This window comes from Podarcis melisellensis (assembly GCF_964234715.1).
Source record: "Podarcis melisellensis genome assembly, chromosome: 2".
In the NCBI taxonomy this organism is placed as follows: domain Eukaryota; kingdom Metazoa; phylum Chordata; class Lepidosauria; order Squamata; family Lacertidae; genus Podarcis; species Podarcis melisellensis.
In genome coordinates this window covers 93,823,516-93,841,895 of record NC_138529.1, presented here as the reverse complement: position 1 = coordinate 93,841,895, position 18,380 = coordinate 93,823,516, and the positions used below count along the sequence as shown (strand labels likewise).

Sequence of the window (18,380 nt, the reverse complement as noted above, 5' to 3'; positions counted from 1 at the left end):
TGTAGAACAGGTTCCCAGACTGCCTCCCTTCCAGGCACTGGCCAGACCCAGAACTGCTCAGCTTAAGCAGAGTTATTGCCCCATGTGCCTTTGCAGTGATGCTGAGGCTAGTCCAAATAGCTTCTAGCCCAGTAAAGATACAGATCATCAGGATTAAACCCCATTGAAAGCGATGCAGCGCACCACTACAGCAAACTTTAGCTAGGTTTGGGCCACAGATACGGGGCCACACTGCAAGTTAAACAGGCTGTTTTTAAAATGCAGCCAGAACCTACCACACGTCACAAAAATACAAATGTATCTCTCCACCCATCACCCTGGTTCCAAATCAGCACTGTGGTGCAGAGAGAGTCTGTCCCCCCGCCTCAAAGGCCTCTCTCCTACTCAGTTCTCTTTTGGTGTGCCTTCGCCCTGGATGTTTTTCTCTCTAAATATTTTTGTACTTTTGCAAACACTAAGGTTTATCCAAGCCTGGTGATCCACTCCTCTTGTGCACAGATGTTGCTCTAGCTAAAGACGGATTCAGAGAGAGTGACTTTGTGATTAAGAAGGTTGGCAACCAACATGAACGTTCCAAACGTTAAAACAAAACAAAAAATCCTTCCAGTAGCACCTTAAAGACCAACTAAGTTAGTTCTTGGTATGAGCTTTCGTGTGCATGCACACTTCTTCAGATAACGTTCCAAACATTGTTAGGCTACAACTCCTACAATTCCCATCCACCAGCTGTGCTGCTGGGAGCTTGTTGGCTATGCCAAGACAGGATGTACAGCAGTACCTCAGGTTACAGACGCTTCAGGTTACAGACTCCACTAACCCAGAAATAGTACCTCGGGTTAAGAACTTTGCTTCAGGATGAGAACAGAAATCGTGCTCTGGCGGCACAGCAGCAGCAGGAGGCCCCGTTAGCTAAGTGGTGCTTCAGGTTAAGAACAGTTTCAGGTTAAGAACGGACCTCCAGAACGAATTAAGTACCTAACCCGAGGTACCACTGTATTCTAAAAAGATATCGGGACAAAACCACCATCTTGGTATCAACACATTTAAAGAAGTAAGATACCAAACGCTTGAGGTGAATCACCAGGCTGGTAGCTACACAAAGTCATGCAACAAGTGAGGTATGTTTTCAGGTTGGATACGTTCCATCTCTGGGTCAGGAGTTTGAACCAAATGTTCAGCCAAGATCAAATGCTGTTGGTATGTCCCTTTTAGTAAACTGTTGGAACTCAAAACACATTTTAATATTCTGTTGCCTGAACAATAGAATCAAATACACCTAAGATTTCATTTCCTGCTACGAAAGCTCATGAACCAGGCCTGGCATCCTAAGCCAATCAGTATTTCAAGGCAGCAAGCTCCTTTAAAATAAATGGGATTTGCTTCGTAGAAGATGGATTTGTGCATAGATATACAAAGAACCTAGGGAGAATGGGAAAGTGAGCCAGAACACATACATCACCTACTTTTATCAAAAGTAGTAGTAGTAGTAGTAATTTATTTAAACCCTGCCCATCTGGCTGGGTTTCCCTAGCCACTCTGGGCAGCGTCCAACAAAATATAAAAAATACATTAAAACATCAGACATTAAAAACTTCCCTAAATAGGGCTGCATTCAGATGTCTTCTAAAAGTCAGGTACAGTAGTTGTTTATTTCCTTGACATCTGATGGGAAGGTGTTCCATAGGGTGGGCGCCACCACCGAGAAGGCCCTCTGCTTAGTTCCCTGTAACCTCCCTTCTCGCAGGGAGGGAATCGCCAGAAGGCCCTCAGAGCTGGACCTCAGTGTCTGGGCTGAATGATGGGGGTGGAGATGCTCCTTCAGGTATATTGGGCCGAGGCCATTTAGGGCATGTTAGGACATCACCAACACTTTGAATTGTGCTCAGAAACGTACTGGGAGCCAATGTAGGTCTTTCAGGACCAGTGTTACGTGGTCTCGGCGGCTGCTCCCAGTCACCAGTCTAGCTGCCACTGCTAGCTATCTAGATCAAACACAATCCTTACACGTAGAAACAAACTAAATATGTTCTTCCTACCGTAGCTGAAAGCATGTTTTAGCTATACAGGTTGCAGAAGAACATCTGCAAAATTCACAAAATGCATCTGAGCTACTTAATTAATCTATTTTTAACACCATCTCTCTCTTCTAGTTTACTAATTATGTCAAAAGCCATTTTAATATTTCATGTCCTACTAACTCGCTAATCAAATGCTTATCAAATTCAACCGAGCTTGTACATGCTGCCTTTTAAAATTAGATCTAACACGACATGAGAGGAAGTAAAAGTGTTAACATGTCAATGTCCTGCTGATCAAAGGACACCGAGCCGTAATGCACTAACATATTTTGTTCCCAAGACAAAAGTCTGCACACACACACACAAAAAGGCAACCACATGCTCAGGGACCTGGATTCTTTTGTAGTGTTTCCCTAGCAACAGTGAAACTTTTAAAATTCCAAGTTTAAATAGCAATTTAGAGCTCTGGCACAAGAGCTGCTGTGAAAGGCATACTGCCTCCCATATAGCCACTGCTTTTGCTACTCATGTTTGCTACTTGGCCTGAAGATTACAGGGTCATCCACTCTCAATACCGTGCCAGAATGCTTCTCATAGGTTAGTCAATTCAAACGCCCATCCTAAGCCAAAGCACAGACAGACAACAGACACCACTTGAGCCTTTTCATCAGAGAATACTGAAGTGCAGTTTCTATAACATGACTAATGCAAAATATTTATCCCATCTTGCTTGCACTTCTCACCCCAGACCCTTAAGAATGCTAGGGTCCCATTCAAAATAAGTTCTAACCCACATAGCTGCAGAATGGTGGTCCCATGTTTCTGGAACACCCTCCCTAGGAAGGTATGTGTGGCCCCTACAATGCTGTCTTTAAAACAAGCTTTGAAGACCTCCTTATTGCAAGCTTTTAAAATCAGTATTTGGGACTGTGATGAATTATTTTCTGTCTGTGTTAAAACTAAAAGGTTCTTTTTTGTAATCTTTTTTAGGATCTCAACTTCTTTTAAAAAGCAGGTTTCATTTAAGTATTTTTGTCCACTCTAGGGCATATTGCAAATGTCAGTGGTTTATTCCTCTAATTGTAGATAAATGTGGGCAGGATTACACCCATTACTTATAGATACGACAGGCTTTCAGTGCACGAGTATTGACATTTTAATGCCAATTATTACTCACTTCCACTCATAATACTACATTTGTAGTAATTATCTTTACACACCATTATTAGGACTATTCTTCCAACTTATTTAGTCAAATAACGTGTCATTAAGTTCTCTCAAAGCATTTGGAAAATCATTATCGATCATGCTACGCACTCTTCCTTTCTCCAATGAAATAGTACAAGTGGACGTGGTTAAGAACTCATTTTTGTCAACTATACACTCAAGCCCAAGTTATTTAAATTCCAACCACAACTCCAAGAATCATTCAACTGAGCCAATCACATTTCATCTTAACAATGGTTTCCTGGGTAACTTTACACAATCAAAGGAAAGCATTTGCCAGTATGGAAAGAATTAAATCAGTTCCTTTTTGACTTTTTACAATGCTTAAAAAAAACACAAAAAACCCCACAACCCACAGTTGAACATTATGAAGAGTAGAGAGACTGAGAGACTCAAGGGGGTACAGTGATATTTTGGTTCTACCTAGTTCATTCAACAGAAGGCTTTGCTCATTGTTACATGTGGCTTTCAACAACACATTGGGTGTCACTCAACTAAGCATTACTCAGAAGAGACCTACTGAAATTAATGAAGTTCACACAGTCATCTTTATTAATTTCAATAGGTCTACTCTGAGTAAAACTTAATGGATTATCATCCACTGTCAGAATTTGCTACGAGCCAATTTCCATTCAATGTATATTCAGGATTATCTGTAGACAAAGGATCTCATGAAGCTCAACACAGGGACAAACCTACTGCACCATAGACAACAGTTGGTTGGTTGCCTTGCTTTTGTTCTTGTTTTTTAAACAAGCAAGTCATGTACCATGACATGTACTATGGTGATCTGTTTTAACTGTTGCATTTTTATTATAATTGTTGTAAAGTGCTTTGATTTTTTAAATGAAATTGCAGCTTAGAAATATTTTCATAAATAACTTCTGAAAATAAAACAGTAACAGCTAACTGAATTAAACATGACTTTTAAAATCAATTAAAGGTAAAGGATCCCTGATAGTTAAGTCCAGTCGCGAATGACTCTGGGGTTGTGGTGCTCATCTCGCTTTACTGGCCGAGGGAGCTGACGTTTGTCTGCAGACAGCTTTTCCAGGTCATGTGGCCAGCATGACTAAGCCGCTTCTGGCGAAATCAAAGCAGTGCACGGAAACACCATTTACCTTCGCTCCGGAGCGGTACCTATTTATCTACTTGCACCTTGATGTGCTTTCGAACCACTAGGTTGGCAGGAGCAGGGACCGAGCAACGGGAGCTCACCCCATCGCGGGGATTCAAACCTCCAACCTTCTGATCAGCAAGTCCTAGGCTCAGTGGTTTAGACCACAGCGCCACCCACGTCCCCATAAAAAAATTGATTAGACTACGACAATTCAGTATAAAATAGATTTGCGCTGCAATCGTACTTGTGTCGACTCAAAAATAAAACTTAGTCCTAGGCCAATGTTTCAGCCTTAAGAATGTTTATAAACAGAAATAAAATGATACATTAAATTCCTAAAAAGATGCCCCATGAATAAACCCAGACTCCTTGTAAAGTTATCTAAAACTATGCCTTTGTGAACAAATGTGTTCACCACACACAAATACCCAACTAATTTGCCATAGCCAAACTGTAAAGATAAAACTTAAATCTTACCAAGTTGTAATATTGTAATAGTGTCATTTAAGGCCCGAGTCACTAAACTGAAGTGTCGGTAGAGTGGATAACACATAACTCTTCTCCCAAAGGACATCAGAACTTCCGAAATGCTAGTAAAACTCTGCATGGAACAAACATTTTTAAAGGCCACAATTTTTTTTTTTTATAAATATTTTATTAGGTTTTTAATAAACAAATTTCCACTTTCAAATACATACTTCCATGAATCCAATGGACTTCCCCCATCTCCCGAGCACTGCATTCCCTGTGTAACCAAAACCTCAGCAATTTGTTGACTTGTTTTGTACATAACAATATATCTTCCATTTTATCGTGTTATCTGATGTAAACATTTCGATACAATTGCATTAATTTTTAATTTCCACACAATAAAAATATTTCGTTACCTCACTTCTGTCTTATAGTGTCTTATTTATCAATTCAGAAATTTGCCGATACTGAAGCTATACCTTCCTAGAAAGGAGCATTTTTTAACATTCATACAACTTATAATGCTTTTTCAAATAGTCCTTAAAATTTTTCCAAACTTCCTCCTAAAGGCCACAATTACTAGGGGAGAAAACATGTTTGCAGTGGTACCTCGGGTTACAGACGCTTCAGGTTACAGACGCTTCAGGTTACATACTCTCCAAACCCATAAATAGTACCTCGGGTTAAGAACTTTGCTTCAGGATGGGAACAGAAATCGTGTGGCGGCGGCACAGCAGGCCCCATTAGCTAAAGTATTACCTCAGGTTAAGAACAGTTTCAGGTTAAGAATGGAGCTCCAGAACGATTTAAGTTCTTAACCTGAGGTACCACTGTACTTCAACAGTAGTTGTAAGACAAAAGGAAACAGCAGGTTGTTAACTTTCCTATGAAATTACAGGCAGTGTTGTCTTGCCAATGAAATTCCCATTCAGTTTCACATTGGAAAGCCCCTAAGCCTCATCTACAGGCCCCATACCATCATCCCCACAGTTCAGCAGGCCACAGGGCATATACCCTGATTAACCGAAATAAGCACGGCTATTAAGTTAACATTCTAAAAACGTCAAGGAGGAATATATTTGCCAATGTCCTGTAAAACGCAGCAAATCATCTGCCCCTTCTGTTCTGGCCACGATGGCAGAGCAATTATCGGAAGCTCTTATTGAGCAGAGTCTTACTTTCGCTTTACTTGACTGATGCTCTCAGCACAAGGACCTCTATTGATTTTATGTTAACTAATACGCCTGAAATCTAAAATATCAGGCTTCTTGTCATCTAACCGGGGAATTAATATATCCCCGCAGCCTAAAAGGAAAAGAAATACCTTCCATCCATTAAGTTTTACAATTGGGATTTATTCATAAATGGGCCCACTCCTATGAGAGACTCTGATTAATTCACATTTGCACGATACTCATAGGGTGAACTTATACAGGTATTCTCTTCCTTACTCCCATGCTACAGTTACGTTGTTCGAAGAGAACACAGCTATCCCTTAATACCCTTTTCAAATTAAAAAGGAATAACACATTAGAGAATGGAGCAGCTTCAACAAGCAATATACCTTAAGAGTCCTTTTGAAAGAACAAATATATTTGCCATTCTCCACTAAGAGTAAAATTAAAATCTGGGCAAACTGCCTAAGAAGAGAAATCTTCTTAACTGTTTTGTAGCTAGCTATCTCAAGTTGAGGCTAATCCTTCCAGGACAGGCCATCTCCCCAACTCTTGAACCCAAGAACTTGGAAGACGTAACAGGATTCCGCTTCAATTTATTGGCCCACATCCAGCCCAAACAGTCTAGCACCTGAATTGCCTTCCATAATTCGGACAGCATGAATAGATGGAGCTGGGTATCATTTGCATACTGAGGACACCCCACTCCAAATCTCCTGATGACAGCTCTCAGCAGTTTCAGTGAAGAGCACAGAGGACAAGGTGAGATGACTACTTTCTTGAAAGGAGATTCTGACTAAACATCAGGAAAAACTTTCTGGCAGTAAGAGCTATTCGATGGTGAAATGGTCACCTTTCAGAGGCTGTGGACTCTCCTTCCTTGGAGGTTTTTAAGCAGAGGTTGGATGGCCATCTGTCATGGACGCTTTAGCTGAGATTCCTGCATTGCAGGGGGTTGGACCAAACAGCCCTTGGGGTCCCTCCCAACTCTCCAATTCTCTGATTCTATCACTTCCAGAGCCACTCCAGAAGGGTACCACTGTCAACGGTATCAAAAGCTGCTGAGAGATCAAGGACAATGAGCAGGCTCACACACTCTTTCTCTCCCAGCAAATGCCATCAATCAGGGCAACCAAGGCAGTTTCAGTGTCATGACCAGGTCTAAAACCAGAATCGCCCTCTCAAGTCCTTTGTCCCCAAAGGGGATATTCACTCCTGTGCAACAGTTGTTATAACTGGGCATCTAACACTTTTGGTATAGGGAGGTCCTCTTAAGAAGGGAAATCCCTGTTTTCAATCTGGCAGTATTCCCAAAGATTTAAAAGATAGTACAACAATACAAATGAAGTTACAAGTAGAGATGGCATTGGGAGAACCAATAAAATACTACTAATAAAAATCCCACCTAAGAAGAAATATCCACTTCAGAAGGGATAGGGTGAAAGGTAGCAGTAAACCTTTTCCAGATATGCCTCTGTTTAACATGTATTGCCCTATCAATAAACTTGTTATAATTCATCTTACCTCCAGCCAGCACAGAGTTGAACTCAGCTTTCGTATGTTCCATGGAGACTCAACCTGAGAAGGAGGGGTTCAGGAAAGCAAATTAGAACACAACGCTGTGTTTGTAAAAAGAAACCATTTGCACAGGAACTAAGAAACTGAAAACTGCAATTAAAGCACATTTAGATGATCTCCATATATTTGCAGATACTATCCAACTTCAATTCCTCTCCCCTCCACCCTTTGTATATTTTGGTGTTAGACATTAGAGAACCATGATGGGGGGGATAATTAAGAGTTAGAGCACCTAGGTCAGTACTATCTCCCTGAACATGTGTGGCATGTCCATTTCTGGACCTTTATTTCCCCTTACCCTCTATGCACTGTGAACATTTCCCATCAGCCAGTTCTCTGGCTTGAGTCTCTGTTCCAAGTCTTACCTGTCTACACACATCCAGATTTTCTAGGTCCTGGTGCTTCCTCAATCCTCCTCCCACCCAAACCTGCACCTCTACCTCTCCGTCTCCAAAGATTGTATTCCCAGCTAACCCACAACAGATCTCCCCAAACGGGCAGTGGAAATGCCCATGTTGTTCTTAAGCACAGAACCGCTAGACTAGGATATGCTACAGAAGACTTGGTGCCTTGCCTCAAGAACAGTAATTCTCAACAAATAATCTTTGCTTCCAACAAAATAATGCTCCTGAGTCTAGAAAGCATCCAAGAAAACCTGTCCCCCACAAAAGAAAAAAAATAATAATTCAACATGTGGACAATGAAGATCCCTCAGCTGTTAGCTGTAAAATCATTTCCTCCTCCTTTCCTCTACTGCTAAATACAGCTCAGCAGAGTTGCCGTAGCAGCATCCGAGAGAGAGAGAGAGTGAGAGAAGAGAATACCTCACACTTTGGACTGTTAATTTCAAACAGCTGCCTGGCAAACCACCCTAGTGATATAGCATTTCGGTCCTGCGCTTTCAACGCCAGGAACAAAGTCCGCTTTAAAAGCCCTGCCTCCCAGATGACAGAGAAATTCCCTGTAGCTATTCTAGCGGATCCACTTCACTGAAGTTTCATACAGGGGAGTAGAGGGGAGGAACTCACATTCTTCTCTCCTTCAGTGGCACAGACTTCATAGCAATAAGCCAGAAGTATATCAACTAAGCTCAGATATACTTGATGACAGGTTCTTTTATCAAGCAGGAAAGTTCTGTTGGTGAATTTTCTTAGCTGCTCTTTCTCATCTTCCGTAAAGGAAACTAAAAAAAAACACAAAAAACCACACACACACACAGAGGTTATTTTAACACACCATATCCATAGCCACACTAAAAACCACATACTTTGAATTAACAAGGGCAGTATTGATGAGAACTTCTTCCCAAGCCCCAGAATTACTACTGTGTTAAGTTCAGAATTAACCATTTGGCTTCTGCAGCACCGGCTTGCCTGCATCCATTCAGAATTAACAGAAGTTTCCTTCTGACTTGGCTCTCAACTTGCAACACATGCAGTCAAAAAAGCTGCAATGTTTTCATTCTGCTCTTGTATACAGGGACATATGTCAATCTGATTTCTGTTCAGTATATCTAGTAGTAGTAGTAGTAGTAGTAGTAGTAGTAATAATAATAATAATAATAATAATAATAAATTTCTTACACCCCGCCCACCTGACTGGGTTGCACCAGTCACTCTGGGTGGCTTCCAACAAAAGCACAAAGCGAAACATAAAATAAGAATAAAACATTAAAAGCTTCCTGAAACAGGGCTGCCTTCAGATGTCTACTAAATTTATACAGTTGTTCAACTCTTTGACATCTGGTGGAACAGGCCCTCTGTTTGGTTCCCTGCAATTTCACTTCTCGCAGTGAGAGAACCACCAGAAGGCCCTCAGAGCTGGACCTCAGTGTCCAGGCAGAACGATGGGGGTGGAGACACTTCTTCAGGTATTCAAAGTGTGTGATTTTTTTTTAAATAAACCCACTCTTCAGACAAAACGGCTCTCTGAGCAGTGGGTCTTCTCAGTAGTGGCGCCCTCCCTCCCATCAGATGTCAAGGAAATAAACAACTATCTGACTTTTAAAACACATCTGAAGACAACCCTGTATTGGAAAAAAAATTATGTCTAATGTTTTGCAATTTTAATGTGCTGTAAGCTGCCCAGAGTGGCTGGGGAAACCCAGCCAAATGGGTGGGGTATAAATAATAATAAATTAATAATAATAATAATAATTTTAAAAAGACAGTTCCTGCACTCAGGCTTACAATCTGGTAGGCACAACACTTAGAGGAAAAGGGCACGAGGAGGGAGGAAGTTGAAAACAAACTTGTCTGTTTTTCAAGGCACAGAGTGGCGTCCAACTAACTTGTTCCATCACTGCAAGGATTTCCACTTGTGTAACACAACTCCCGTTAACCTCCACCATCATGCACCCCCCCAAAAAACCCCCACCAGTTATGTAGTTTCCCCAACCTTTTGGAGCAGTTCTGGGGATGGAACAGGGCACACCTGGGGAGACAGAGAAGAGGGGCAAAGTCCCACTGTGGAAGGGTAAATCCCTGTGCTGAGGGAACAAGTTCGCTGGATACTGCCCACGAAACTCTTATAAAGAATCGGCTCAAATGGAGGTAGCTGAGGGAAAGGAGGAACCGAAGGTCAGCAGAGATGAAGGAGTGTCCCTTCTTCCCATCTCTCCCTCTGCTATTGCCAGGTAAAATGGCTGCTCCTAGGTGACAGCTGAGAGAGAGAACGCACCAGAGGCAGTTTTGCCTAAAGCAGAGGATGTGGTAGCAAAGCTTCTGGTAGCAAGGAAGATATAACACTTAGGTCAGGCAAGGAATGTGGCTCAATGATGGCAGAGCATGTTAAGCTCCCCAGGTTCAAGCACCCCAGCACTTTCCAGCAGCCTTGGAAAAAGCACTCCCTTTCTGAAACCCTGGAAAACAGCTGCCAGTCAATGGGAAAAATACTAAGCTAGATGGACCGTCAGTCTGTCCTATGTCATTTGCCTTAGATCAAATGAAACAGAACCATATTATACAAAACATATCCGAGTCTGCTAGTGATCAACAAGTCAGGCTAGCAGTCGATTCCCTAATGCAAGACCTTTGATAGATGACTAATGCAAATGTTTTAGATTCTAAAGACATCCCTTCAAGACGCGTTCCACCCTCGCTTCAAAACTTATTGTAGTTGTCAATTATTTTGAAATCTAGACTGGATAAAGATTGCTCCCTTTAAACAGTCAATGCAAGTACTTTCAGGTATATCCCTTTGAATGTAAATGGCATCAATAATTGAGTGAAGAAGGAGGGGGGTAAAACCAAGCTCTGATTCTTTTTTTTTTTAACAAACGTATGAAACAGCATAGCAATTATCTGAAGAAGCTGAAAATTAGAAATGCATATACAGGTTGTACTAAAACTAAAAATCAAAACATGCAGCAAAAACTGAACTGCAGGCGCGATTTTAAATTGATAGAGATAAGGAAAGATGTTAACAGAAGGTATATTGGACTACTGCAATGCGCTCTACGTGGGGCTACCTTTGAAGGTGACCCGGAAACTGCAATTAATCCAGAATGCAGCAGCTAGACTGGTGAATGGGAATGGCCGCCAGGACCACATAACACCAGTCCTGAGAGATCTGCATTGGCTCCCAGTACGTTTCCGAGCACAATTAAAAGTGTTGGTGCTGACCTTCAAAGCCCTAAACGGCCTCAGTCCTGTATACCTGAAGGAGCATCTCCACCCCGATCGTTCAGCCCAGGGGATTCAAACCGCCGACCTTCTGATCGGCAACCCCTAGGCTCTGTGGTTTAGTTACATCTAAATTCTTTCAAGGACTAATAATACTAATAATAATTTTATTATTTATAGCCCACCCATCTGGCTGGGTAAGGGACGCGGGTGGAGCTGTGGGTTAAACCACAGAGCCTAGGACTTGCCGATCAGAAGGTCGGCAGTTCGAATCCCCGCAACGGGGTGAGCTCCCGTTGCTCGGTCCCTGCTCCTGCCAACCTAGCAGTTCAAAAGCACGTCAGAGTGCAAGTAGATAAATAGGTACCACTCCAACGGGAAGGTAAATGGCGTTTCTGTGTGCTGCTCTGGTTTGCCAGAAGTGGCTTAGTCATGCTGGCCACATGACCTGGAAGCTGTACGCCAGCTCCCTTGGCCATAAAGATAGATGAGCGCCACAACCCCAGAGTCGGACACGACTGGACCTAATGGTCAGAGGTCCCTTTACCTTTACCTATCTGGCTGGTTTGCCCCAGCCACTCTAGTAACACTGAGATATGTCCAAACATATTATCAAACCATTCTCAAATGAAATGAAATAAATACCTTAACAGATTAGAGAACTGGGCCAAAACGAAAAATGAATTTCAGAAGGGAGAAATGTAAGATTCTGCACTTAAGCAGGAAGAACCAACTGCACATATATAAAATGGGGGACATTTGGCTTACCAATGGTACATGTGAAAAGGATCTTGGGATCTTAGTGGACCACAAGCTTAACATGAGTCCACACCAGAAAAAAAAGAGGGGGAGCAAATGCTATTCTAGACTGAATCAAACTGATCAAAATCAATGGAAGTAATAGTACCACTCTATTCTGCCTTGCTCAGACTACACCTGCCAGTTCTGGGCACCACCATTTAAGAAGGAAGTTGACAAGCAGGAAGATGTGCAGAGGAAGGCAACCAAGATGATCAAGGGTCTGGAAACCAAGCCTGGTGAGGAACAGTTGAGGGAATTGGGTATGTTTAGCCTGGATATGAGAAGACTGGGAGGAGATATGATAGCTATGTTCAAATAGCTAAAAAGCTGTCACATGGTAGATGGTGAAGCTTGTTTTCTCCTGCACCAGAGGGTAGGACTCAAACCAATGAATTCAAGTTACAAGAAAGGAGATTCCAACAAAACACCAGGAAGAACTTTCCAACTGCAAGTGCTGTTCAACAGTGGAGTGGGCTCCCTTTGAAGATGGTGGGAGTATCCTTCTTTTGAAGTTTTAAAGCAAAGGTTGGATGACCATCTGTCATGGATGCTTTGAGCTTCCTGCATTGCAGGGCTTGAATTAGATGACCCTCAGGGTATCTTCCAACTCTACAATCCTACCATTCATTTATACTACAGAAGAAAGAAATCAATCCAGAAGAGGTAGAAAAATTGAGTTTTCCTCCCTTAGGTTTGGAGATTATTCTGAAGAAACACAGTTCGCATGTTTCTTACAGATACATATTCCTCTCCATTCCTCCTGGCCTCGTTCCAAACTATGTATGTGCCAACCTAGGACTGCTATTCATGCATCTGATTAAATGAGATGGAAGCTGCTGCTGTAGTAAATTTGTCCATCTTTAAGACTCATTTTGCTGTCCTTTACGACAAGCAATTATAATGACCCAAACTAATTGTCTTGAATGGCAATGACAAAACTTATACTACACTGTAGCAAGTGCCTCTGGTATGAAAGATGAGGTGCTCTATTTCCTCAAGATCAGGGATGAGGAATCAGTTCCCTCCAGGCGCTGCTGAACTTCAATTCCCATCAGACTCAACCACCATGGTCCAAAGGTTGGGGGTGATAGGAGTTGAAGTCCAAACAATATCTGGAGGGGCAGAGTTTCCCCACTTCCACTTTAGGGCAACAACAAAAAGGCAAGCAATCATAATGGTGTGGAAACATGGCACTCAAGGAAGCAGAATCCATACCTAGATCTTTAGTTCGTACCACATGGACCACCACCTCAGCCTTACAGGATAGTCACACGTGCAACCTGGTCTGGGCCCTGTCAATCTGTGGCCATAACTTTTTAGGACCTTTCCGAAATCCCTTTGCCTATCATTGTCACAAAAGGCATTTGAATGTCTGGGATGCAGAACACTAACCCTTTCATTAAATCCAAGGACCTAATAAATAAGACTTGTGAACATTTCATTTAGGCGGCAGCAGTGCAATCCCACACATATCTACTCTAAAGTAATTCCCACCAAGTTCCAAGGAAGCTTACTCCCAGGAAAGCAGGCATAGGATTGGAGCCATAGATGCAAAGGGAAAGACGAGGCCTTAAAAGAAAAAAAAAGCATCATTTTTCTTCTCCTATAAAAGGAAATCGGAGACTGATCGCTAGTAAGCATGATAGATTACTAGGAGACAAAATAAATTACCTCAGAGCATGTAAATGATATATTAAATGCATGTGGCTGCCTACGCTTATGAAGACTGCTTGTCGCCTGAAACAGAGCTTTAGAATTCTGCATTGTGAAACCAAATAAAAATGAACTGCTGTTAGGCAAGCCAAACGTGACTTTTAAAAGAAGTTAAATTCTTTCACCTGACGTTTGGGGAGCAAGGCTTCAGTTTGGGGAGCAAGGCTAACCATCTCCTTCCCCCAACCCCATGAGAAAAGCCAAGTAATTAGTTAAGCTTATGTAAAGAATTTGTTTGACTTGCTTTGCATAATGGAACGAAAGGAAATTTCGGCCTGTCAGTGAAAGGAATGAAGCGCCCTCTACTGGAGGGATACTTGGTCACAAAGCCAAAAATTATGGCGGCCTGCACCGCACTATTATTTCTGCTGACTTTTTTGAGGGGGGGGTGTCTTTTCAGCAGCCTGGTGTAGGAAGGCTGGAGCAGAAAGAAGCAAAGGAAGAAGAGACAAGAAAGCAAACAGATGCATTGCACGAAAGCTAAAGCAGAACAGCTAAGAGCTGTGATACGCACACACCCTGTCCCAGAACTTGGACATAAAGTACAGCAAATCAAGCAAACCAAAAAAGGCAAAAATAATAATAAAAAAATCAAAGATAAGCTATTTTATTTTTGTTTTGAATATGACTTATAAAAAAGTCTGTAAGTGTTGTAATCTAATGCAAGTGGCCTCAGGCTTTTGGCTGCAGGTTCCAAGGGGGGGGGCGGGTGTTGTTAATCGGATATAATCAGCCCTTGCATTTCTTTCTGGAAATTTTAAAGCCTCTGCAGTTACAGTGACTGTTGTCAACAAAGAGAATTTACAAAAGGAATCAATTTTTTTAAAAATGCCATTTGCTTTACTTAAGCGCCGCAGATAACCATTCAAAATGTCACCTATACAACTGTATTACATGACATGGGTGCAATACCTCTTCTGAAGAGTAAATCTCACCACACAGCAATACAGTAAGAATTTCATCTATTATAAAATGAGTCAGGCTCAGATTCATTTTATGATGAAGCACTGCGATACAGCAGGGAAGACAGGTGTCATGCATTTTTAAAGCCCCCTTATTCTTAACAGCCCTTCTTCAGATTTTACCTGCATCAAGGTTACACACTGTAAGAATTATGAGGGACCTCACAAGCCCTGTTTCAACTTATTTAACTGCCAGAAGTTAAATGCTCATCCATTTCCACTCTAGAGTCTCCATGGAAGAACGATCCATGACTTCCATTGGTAAACACTCCCTCTAACAAAATGTGTTGAGGGAATGTTATTAGGTTGTTTTTGTTCTTATTTTTATTATGTATTTTATGTGTTTATATTGTAATTTTATCTTGTGAACCATCCTGAGACCTGCAGGTATAGGCCATATACAGATTTTAACAACAGTAGCAGCAGAAGCAGCAACAACAACTTTCTAATGTGTGCTTCTTATTCAGATTTTGCAACCCAAAATGCCTTTACAAAGAAAAGCTAATAACGGTAACTTTTAAGATTTCTTTAAATAGTACAAGTTTAATTTTCCTTGCCACGAGATATCTGGCAAGAACAGAAAGTAGTTCTACTGTCAATGGTTCAACTATAGAAGGACACATAAAGCAGTCCTTAATACTGTCGTTCAGTACAGTTAACCAAGGGAAGATAGCAAAAAGACACATTCATCAGTATCACCCAATTTGAAAACGGCTTTTAGTCAAAGCACAGCAGCAACAAAATGAAACCACAGTCGCTGTTTGACTCAACCGCTAAGACAAATGTCAAACAAAAATTTGAATTTGCAAATAGATTTCATTAACTTTATATGTTCATGAATGCGCAGTGGTCTTAACAGGCTGCTTGGGCACACTAGGAAAATACAGTGAAAATGGGTTCTTGCCCCTCTTAAGAGTGTTGTGCACTGACCCTTCTCTGCTTAAGATATTCTCACTTTGTTGCTAGGCAGACTGTGGGACTGGTCCAGTGTTGTGCAGAAACAACGCCAGTCACACCACACAGTATATGAGACCAGCTCCAAGACTGAGAAACCAAAAAGCATGAAAACGTTGCCTATATTTAGGATCCTTTCTAAGGGTTCTCAGGCTTCTTGTTTGGCCTGGGAGAGTGAAAGGAAGGGTTCTGGGAAAACAGGAAGAGAAAAGCAGCAATTCACTCCCAACAGTTCTTTTCTCTGTTATTTTTGTGCCATAAAATCTCAAGCAAACTTTTGACAGTCCTTTCAAAAAGAAGGGGTGGGATGTTTGCATAGTCCCTCCTTTTTTGCAAAGGAGAGCAAATACCTGGTTGAAAAATACCCACTAAAGAGGCCTGCAGCTGTCCATCAGCATCCACAGAAGATCTGGAAAGTGGGGTCTTACCAATTACTGCCTGTCTGCTCTCATTCAAAGGATGGCTTTCTTGGGAATCCATCTTCTTTCTAGAGGCTTTAACCCACCAAGGCTCATATTTCAACAGATGGTGAATAGTCTCATCTTCAAAGAAGTCAGCACTGGAAAGATAAAAGGATTCCTGCATCACGGTCCAAAATTAGGCATTCATGTATGTTGCCAAATAATCATAATACGTAATCATCATTTCCTTAAGCTTCTCAGTAGCATGCAAAGGTTTACACACCCAGAGGTGCAGGACTCCCAGACCCACCTGAGATTTGTGTATCTTGCTACAGGGATGATGCAAGTGAGTTATATCTTGCTCACCGGAATGGAGGATGGAGAGAAGGGAAGGTATAGACTTTTGTGCAGGTTTAAATGTACCCCACCTTACGAAGTTAGAGAGTCACATCTGTTGTTCCACCCACCCCTTGTCCGTGCAACTAAATAGCGTAACACAGTGAGATATGGGAAAAGGGCTGTAGCTGTAGACCACATGCTTTGCCTGGAAAAGGACCCAGGTTCAATCGCCAGGTATTGCCAGGTAGCAGTGGTGACTGCAGTTCATTGAGACGAGTAGGACACAATGCAGGCAGACAGAACAGATGTAGTCCACTAATCCTAGTTTCATCCCCATCATCCTCCCTGCCAAGTTCTACAAGAGCAACATTGGAACTCTCCATCTATTGTGAGACACAATGGAATGTGCCTCACGGGGTGAAGTCAAACCACTGGAGAATCACAGCCCCTGCTGCGGCTGTGATTCATAACTGCTGCCTCCTGCGTTGTTTCTGCTGCATTAGCAGCAATGAAGTGAACAATCTGGGAGCAGCCTGGGCGGTCTGTATGGAGGTCCTGGGCTGCCCAGATGACAACACTTCCCTCTTGGCTTCGCTGATGTGGTCCAAAATAAATCAGAGCAATACGTTTGGCACCAGCTTGGCAGCAGGAGTTGCTGGAAGGAGGCATACCAGGCACCATCCAACTGTCTTAGGGACTCCACTAAGGAAGGGTTTACTCCTCAGCCTTTTCTCCTCCCAAAGATGTCATGCAAGGCGCGGGTACACTGGGACGAAGGGGGAGGAAACAAGCAGGCAGCGTCACCCTGAGCTGCTTTTAAGTAAGAAGGCAGACAGGTGGGAGCTGGCTGGGGGGCGGGACTAAGGTTGGTGGGGCAGTGCCTCATTTGTCTTAATGAAGCAATCTCTACTGCCAGTATTTTTGACAATACAGTGGTACCTCAGTTAAATACTTAATTCGTTCTGGAGGTCTGTTCTTAAGCTGAAACTGTTCTTAAGCTGAAGCACCACTTTAGCTAATGGGGGCCTCCTGCTGCTGCCGCGCCACCGGAGCACTATTTCTGTTCTCATCCTGAAGCAAAGTTCTTAACCCAAGGTAATATTTCTGGGCTAGCGGAGTCTGTAACCTGAAGCGTATGTAACCTGAAGTGTATGTAACCCGAGGTACCACTGTACTGGAATAAATGGACCAGTGGACTTGATATAGAGGCAACCCTTATGTAAGTTATTATCCCATTTCTCAAGGGTGAACAGCTGAAATATGCAGCAAAAAACCTGTTTCTTTCTCATGGCCGGAGTGGATCAATTACACCTATTACACCTTAGAGTACTATACTCAAGATTATTATACTCTATTATGTGGAGTAAGAAAGGTAATTTCAGGGAGTCGTGGGGTTCCTTATGTTGATGACGTTCTGCAATCGTTGTGTCTACTCAGCTTGAATTTCAGCTGGCCTTTGGCTCTAACAGAGTCTCAGAAAAACCACACCTGAATCATATCAGTCATCAGCTCCGTGGCAATTATACATAAAGAGAGTCTAAAATGCAGCATAAGGCAAAATAGTAGGAGATACGGAAACCACTCATTTCCTATTTAAAAAATAGGCCTCTTCGATCCACTTTCTATTAAATGATGACAAGATGGTCAACCAGATATTGCAGAAACACGCCATATGCAAGGACTTACAGGTAATGATCAGGATCAAATTTGGCATCTTCTGCTGCCAGCCTTTTCTCTCTGCGTTCAGCTGCAGAGGTCACATCTGGATTTTTTATATCGATAACATCATTAAGTTCATCCTGCAAAGACAACCACAAAGGAATAAGCAAACCTGTAAAGGTGGGGGGGTTGACTTTGTTAAAGGTTTAGGCAGAAAACGTGCGAGGTTCATCTCAAATCAAAGCTGACAATGGAGACACAGATGGTATCGGGGTAAAGGGAGTCTACACCCAGCAATAGCACTATGCCCAGCTATGGGCTGAGTTTGCCTGGCCTCAG

At 42.2% G+C, this 18,380-nt stretch overlaps 1 protein-coding gene across 2 annotated transcripts in view; it reads right to left on the bottom strand.

The window, feature by feature from the left end:
• Positions 1 to 18,380, bottom strand: part of SHQ1 (SHQ1, H/ACA ribonucleoprotein assembly factor) — a 58,132-nt gene that overhangs the window by 30,445 nt on the left and 9,307 nt on the right. For both annotated transcript variants that reach the window (XM_081902278.1, XM_081902279.1), the window contains exons 6-10: positions 18,069 to 18,181; positions 16,071 to 16,201; positions 8,618 to 8,772; positions 7,536 to 7,589; positions 4,843 to 4,966 (exon numbers count right to left, since the gene is read on the bottom strand). In XM_081902278.1, coding sequence (XP_081758404.1) covers positions 4,843 to 4,966; positions 7,536 to 7,589; positions 8,618 to 8,772; positions 16,071 to 16,201; positions 18,069 to 18,181 — 577 coding nt within the window. The remainder of the gene's footprint in view (positions 1 to 4,842; positions 4,967 to 7,535; positions 7,590 to 8,617; positions 8,773 to 16,070; positions 16,202 to 18,068; positions 18,182 to 18,380) is intronic.